The sequence below is a fragment of the Sciurus carolinensis genome, chromosome X (genome assembly GCF_902686445.1).
Source record: "Sciurus carolinensis chromosome X, mSciCar1.2, whole genome shotgun sequence".
In the NCBI taxonomy this organism is placed as follows: domain Eukaryota; kingdom Metazoa; phylum Chordata; class Mammalia; order Rodentia; family Sciuridae; genus Sciurus; species Sciurus carolinensis.
Genome location: NC_062232.1, coordinates 44,895,073 through 44,901,860, shown reverse-complemented (window position 1 = coordinate 44,901,860; position 6,788 = coordinate 44,895,073). Strand labels below are relative to the sequence as shown.

General features: G+C 40.9%; 1 protein-coding gene across 1 annotated transcript in view; it reads left to right on the top strand.

Moving 5' to 3' along the window:
• Window positions 1-6,788, top strand: part of Itih6 (inter-alpha-trypsin inhibitor heavy chain family member 6) — a 28,010-nt gene continuing 21,222 nt past the window's right edge. The window contains exons 1-3 of the mRNA XM_047536824.1: window positions 1-126; window positions 1,211-1,365; window positions 6,467-6,577. Coding sequence (XP_047392780.1) covers window positions 25-126; window positions 1,211-1,365; window positions 6,467-6,577 — 368 coding nt within the window. The 5' untranslated portion in view covers window positions 1-24. The remainder of the gene's footprint in view (window positions 127-1,210; window positions 1,366-6,466; window positions 6,578-6,788) is intronic.

Here is a 6,788-nt window from a genome sequence, read left to right as displayed (position 1 = left end):
CAGACCCAGATCAGAAGTGGCACTATGTCTGGGTGGAGGTGCCTCATCTGTGTCAGCTTCTTGCTGACCATTTTCCTTGAATTGACATACCAGGGACCTCCTGGCCCCTCTTCATCAAGCACAAAGGTCAGTTCTGGAATGAGGGAACAACGTTCTGGGATTTGTGAAAAAATAGCTCTTTGAGGGGGGGGACTAGGGGAAGCAGTTCAGTCTGTTTCTTCAGTCCTATGACTGAGAAGGTAGGATCAGAGAAGAGTTACTATTTGCTGAGAACATGTCAGGTGCTGCACCAGGGGTCTTAAAGTTTCTATTTCAGTTAATCCTCAGAGCATCCCTATAAGCCAGGCTCTATTATTATCCCCATTATAAAGAGGAGAAAACAGATGGTCAGAGGTTAAGACACAGGAAGTGGCAGAAACAGAATTTGAACCTAGGTCCGTCTAATCCTAAATTACTTCCATTTCCCACTGCACCACTCTGGAAATAAATTAACTGTGTATTATGTGTGAGTAGATAAGAGTGATGATAACTTCAGGAAAGGTGAAGAAGATGCCTACTGTGTGACCTCAGTCTCTGAGCCTCAGTTAACACATTTCTAAAATGTGGACAATAACATTTAGCTCATATGGCTGATGGGAGGATTAAATAAGATTATGAATGGCAAATATGTATTGTGCTTGCAGTGAATGATTGCACTTATGAGATGTAATTCTTTACACCTGAGCTCTTAATGAAGAAAGACTAAATGCCTTACACAGAGTAGAGTTCAATGAATACTGCTGCTCTGTTACATTCTAAAGCATTGCTAAAGTGTTTTATTCATTCTAAAGTGATATCCGTAGACCAGCAGCATCAGCATCCCCCCAGGGGGAATGTTAGAAAGGTGGAATCTCTGGCTTCACCCCAGACTAGCTGAACCAGAATCTGCATTTTAATAGGATCCCGAGGTTTGTGTACACGTTAAAGTTGGAAAAACACTTGTGCATAGATCCTTTGATTCTTGATCTTCTATGACTCTTTAGTCCTGAGACTTGCTAAAGCTTCCTGAACTATCAAGAATGTCCACTATATGAGTGACAGAAGCCATTTTCCCTTTCTGGGCCTCAATTTCCCACCATACTCTGAGGTCAGTCTAGAAATCTTGAGTCCTCAAGTACCAGCCATCTAAGCCAAAGAATCTACCTAACCCACCTCCTGTCTTCTTTCTCAGCTGTTGATGACTAGCTACTCTATACGTTCCACTGTGGTGTCTCGCTATGCCCACACATTGGTCACCTCTGTTCTGTTCAATCCACACGCTGAAGCCCACGAAGCCATCTTTGACCTGGATCTGCCTCACCTCGCGTTTATCTCCAACTTCACTATGTAAGTCTGGTTCCAAATTCAACACTTCATTCATTTGTGCATACATCCTTTTGTTTGTTCTTTCAGAAGAACATGATAATTGAGAGGATGCACTCTGAGATCAGACTTCTTGAGTTTGAATCCTGTCTCTGCCAATTATGGGACTCAAGACAAGTTAGTTTACTTTGGAGTTTCATCTAAAAAACGGGGATAAAATTTGAATCCACTTGCAAGGAATGAGTTAGTATATGTGGAAATTTATGCTAAAATCAGTGTCAGGTACATATAAGTATTTGATAATATTAAATTACTTTTTTAAACAATCATTTCCTGATGTTGACTATGTGACTTGCACTATGGATACGACAGAAAGAAGAAGATGTATTGCACACAGTCTCTGCTCCCACAAAGTCCACTATCTAATCAGGGACATGAAAAAGAAGCAGATGATTTAATAAAGTATGCTACAAGGAAAGAAAAATACAAATTTGGAATGGTAGGAAGGTGAGGCCTAAAAAGAGACAATGGTCAGTTTCCTAACCCCAGTCAGCTGAATAAAGCCTCTGAGATATAGCACCTAACCTGAAGCTTGAAATATGAGATGTTCACCAGTCAAGTAAGGTGAAGGCATGACTGTGGAATCAAGGAATAAAGTTCCCCTTATTAGGGGAACTGCATGTGCTCCTATATCACTAGAGCATAGGGTACGAGCAGGAGGTAGAAGAGTGATCAGAAATGAGAATTGAGAGGTAGGGAAAGACTTGGCTATGTAGGGCTTCCAATGTTACAGTGAGCACTTGGGTTTTACTTATGGCCTCCAGACCAAGTTATGTGTTTGTGTACCTATCAAGAAAAACTTGATAATATATTCCCAAAATATGTATATTTATTAATGTATACATAATATAAATATATTATATAGAAATGGTATGAGGTACTCTATAAATAGAGTGCTAATATAAATAGAGTGCTATTCCCTTCTGATTTGTCTGTAGCATGCCTAGGGGCATGTATACCCCCCTTCAGAAATAACTGTGGCCCATAATGACAAGACATGGTAAGATTGTAAGCAAGAAGTGACAATAATGAAGTAGGGATATGCTGAAGGGGGCAGTCAGGAAGTTGGGAAACTGAGTAAGGAGATGGGGACAAAGTTCATGTGGAGATTGGAACAGTAGTATAGTGCTGGTAGAATTTGAGAGACCACTGGAGGGAGAGATAACCTGATTGTACATTGGGAGTAAGTAAATATAGATGGGCTCTACTTTTCTGTTGTTGTTGTTCTTGTTAGACCTTGTAGGTGACAGAACCTTGGTTAAGGTATAAACTAGGAAGGATGAGCAGGGGAAGTAAAAGTTTAGAGTAGAACTCATGAGCCCATGTAACACTCTAGTGTGAATTATATAAATGCCTCTAACTTTGAGCATTAACACTCTCAGACCTAAGAGATTAAGTGAGCCCCACAGTCAGAATCTCTGCTACCCTCAACCCTGTTAGTGGGGAGAAAGTTCTCATGCCATAAACAATCTGTATCTTCAAGGTCCTCCAACCACTGCTCTGGAGAGAAGCTAGGTTAGAGGAGGTGATTGGTGGGGAGCCAGAGGCAGGAAGTGCTGGGGAGAAGCACTAAGGTAGTCCAGGAAGACTTCCTGGAAGCAGAATTTCCATATGGGTAAAATTTAGGGGACCAAGATCACTGCATGTGGGGGACCAACAGAACCAAAGGGGGGAAAAACAAAAAGCAGGGATGATATGGAGTATGGGGGCTAACCCAAAAAGTTGGCATTCAAATAATACATGGACCAAATAGTCAGGCAGAATTTGAATTTTTGCTTCAATAGAAAAAACACCAAAAGATTTTTTAAAAATTAAGCATAGCAGGCTAGAGGAAATGTTCTTGGGCAGACTCTGTGGAAAGTATGCTGGCTGGAGGCAGCACACACACACAGAGGCCCCAGTGTGCTGCTGCCAGAGCAACTCCACCCTACACCCCCACACCCCCCAGGAGACCTTGGGACCCTGCCAGCTTGGGCCACCCCCACACTAGTCCAGCCATAGCAATACTGTTTCAGCTGCCTAGAAACACTCCTCGCCTGAGTGGTCTCTTCTGCCTGCTGTATATCCTCTCTCAGTGTTCCTGGAAGCTGCTGCCTTGATCAATCTTTCTCAATATCTGTGCCTCAGTTACTCTATTCGTGAAACAGAGACTGCTGTGTGAGCTCATTGAGCCTCATACTCAAAGCCTCGATTCTCTAGGCCTGCCCAAGCACTCTATTATCTCCCTTCTCTGCCCCTCTGATCTTCTATTCCCTGAAACACACTGTTTCCTTACTGTCTGTCTGGGATGCCCAGACTGCAAATAATAATTGAGTGCTTATTGTGTGCTAGGTTATATTCCAGGCACCAAAGATACTACAGCAAATAAGAAAGACAAAACCCTTGCCTTCAGGGAGCTCACAGTTTCATAGAGAAGACAGACATGGAAAACAATATATCAGTTTGTAGATGAGAAGTGCTCTAAAGAAAGAGAAATTGGAACAAGGGAGAGAGTAAGTGAAAGGTGCTAATTTACAGTAATCAAAGATGTCTCTTTAAGGAACTAACATTTGAACAAAGATCTTAAAAAAGAGAGGGTATGAAAACTTCCAAAGATCTGGATGAAGAGCATTCCAGGCAAAGGGAACAGTAATTGCAAAGGCTCTAAGACAGGAGCATGCTGAACAAGCTCAAGAAATAGCCAGGAGCATTATTAACTACAACCAAGAAATGGAAATGACCTAAGCTGATGAATGGATAAAGAAAACGTGGTACTCATACACCATGAAATACATAAAATCCATATAAAAATGCAATCCTGTCATTTGTGACAACATGGAAGGAGCTGGAGATCATTGTGTTAAATGAGGTAAGTCAGGCACAGAAAGACAAGTACTCACATGATCTCACGCACAAGTGAAATCTAAAAAAGTTGATGTCATAGAAGTAGAGAGTAGAATGGTTGTGGCCAGAGGCTGGGGAAAGTAGACTGGGGTAGGAATATGGGAGTGCTGATCAATGGGTACAAAGTTACATTTAGATAGGTGCAAAAAGCTCTGTGGTACTATTGCACAATAAACACTATGTACTGTACATTTCCAAAAGCTAGAAGATTTTGAAAGTTTTCACCACAAAGAAATAATAAATGCTTGAGGAGATAAATATGATTCACTTGATTTAAACATTACACAACGTATATACCCATTAATATGTACAACTTTATGATTTCATGTATTTGTTTAAAATAAATTTAATCAAAAGGAATAACAAGGAGACCAGTGTGGCTGGAAAATAATGAGTGACAGAATATGAGGTGGTGGCATTATAGAGGTGAACAGTGAGCCAAATTGTGTAGGGCCACAGGGGCTGTGGTGAGGAGTTTGACTTTTACTTTGAGATGAGATGGAAGTCACAGAGAGTTCTGAGCAGAGGAAATACGTGGCCTGATTTACGATTAACAGGATCTCTGTGACAGCTATGACAAGGGACTACAAGGAGCAAGGGTTTAAAGAGGAAGGCCTATTAGTAGGTTACTGCATTTACCCAAGCAAGAGACATTGGTACTTTGAACCAGGGAAAGAATTGTGGGGATGATGAGAAGTGGTCAGATTCTGGATATATTCTAAAAATAGATCTGAAAATTCCTGATGGATTGAATAGAGTTTAAGAAAAAGAGGAAGTCAAGCATGGCTCTAAGATTTGATGGAATAACAATTTCCTAAGATAAGTAAGACCTGGGGACAAGCAGATTTGGGAGTGGGTAGAAACTAGGAGCTCAGTTTTGGATATATTTGTTAAGCTTGAGGTTCCTATTGAACATTCTAGTGGAGATATGAAGTAAGCAATTGGATGTATAGCTCTGGAGTTCAGGGGACAAATCCACCCTGGAAATACATTTGGGATTCATTTGTGTATAAATAGTATTTTAAACATTTTTTGGGGGATGGTACTGGGAATTGAGTCCAGGGGTGCTCTACCACTGAGCTATATTTGCAGCTCTTTTTATTTTTTATTGTGAGACAGAGTCGCTCAAGTTGCCCAGACTGGCCTTGAACTTGCAAACCTCCTGCCTCAGCCTCCTGAGTCACTGGAATTTCAGGAGTGCGCCACCATGCCTGGCTGCAAATAGATATTTAAGGACTGAATGAAATCACCTAGAGAATGAATGCAGAAAGTACAGAAGACAAAAGAGAGGGAAAGTGAGGAAAAGCAAGAGGAGAGAGAGTATATCAAGAATAGAGCGTCAAAGTGTTCCAAAGATTTAGAGACTAGGAAGAGGAGGAGACAACAAAAGACATTGAGAAGGCATGATCAATGCAGATTATTTATCCATAGCCTCCCTGTTTCTCAGAACCAGCTCCAAAGCCACCTCCTCCAGGACCCTTCCCTGTAGGCTTGGGCAAAAGTGTCCTCTCCCTCTCCCTTCTTTATTCTCCCTTACACTTTGTGACCTAAGAGAAATTGGAAGATTGGCAAGTCTGTTTTTCTCATTTCTCATCTATCTCTGAGCTCCCTGAGAACAGGGAGCTCCCTAGTCAGTCCCAGAAGGCTTTGCATTAATTCGCACACCACTTTCACAACTTTTACCACCTATGCCCCCAACCATATTATTAACTTAGTGTATTTCCTTTAAATAGATGCACTTTTTAAGATTAAGTTAGTCTCATCCTAAACAACAATATCTGTGAGCTCATGGGTTCAAAATGTTTTTGTTTTCAAATAAATGTTATAGAAAATATGTAACAATTATAATAAAAATGTTCAGTTATGTCTCACCTAAAAAGACTCTGTGTGTCAAAAGTCAAAACTCATTTAACACCTTGAGAACAAAAATTCTAATACTAGGTCCATCACATGCTGTGTAGTGTCTATTTCCACATCTGACAAATGGAGATCATGGTAACAACTTCACCTTGGTTTGTCTCCCTCTCCTCTCCTCTCTTCTTCCCTTTCAAACTTGGGTTTTATGATACAATTTTGTTTTTCCCTTTTTCCATTCCTCTCCTCCTCTTTTTTTTTATGTCTTTCCATGTCTTCGACCATCTCTCTCTGTCTTCTCTGTTTGTTCTCTTTCCTGGACCAACAGGACCATCAACAATAAAGTCTATGTTGCAGAAGTCAAAGAGAAGCATCAAGCAAAAAAAATCTATGAGGAATCCCATCACCAGGGAAAGACAGCTGCTCATGTAGGCATCAGGTAAGACGCCACGCAGTCTGAAATATGACTCAGCCCTCTTAGCTGTGTGATCAGGGGAGACACATGTTCTCTCTGGTCCTCAGTCTCTAATTCTGTAAAGTGGGAAGAATGATCTCTACTTCATACGATTACATGAAGATAGTGAGAGTTAATGAGTATCAAAGTCTGTAACAGAGTGTTTTCAACAAATGGAAATTTTTTTCCTCATTTC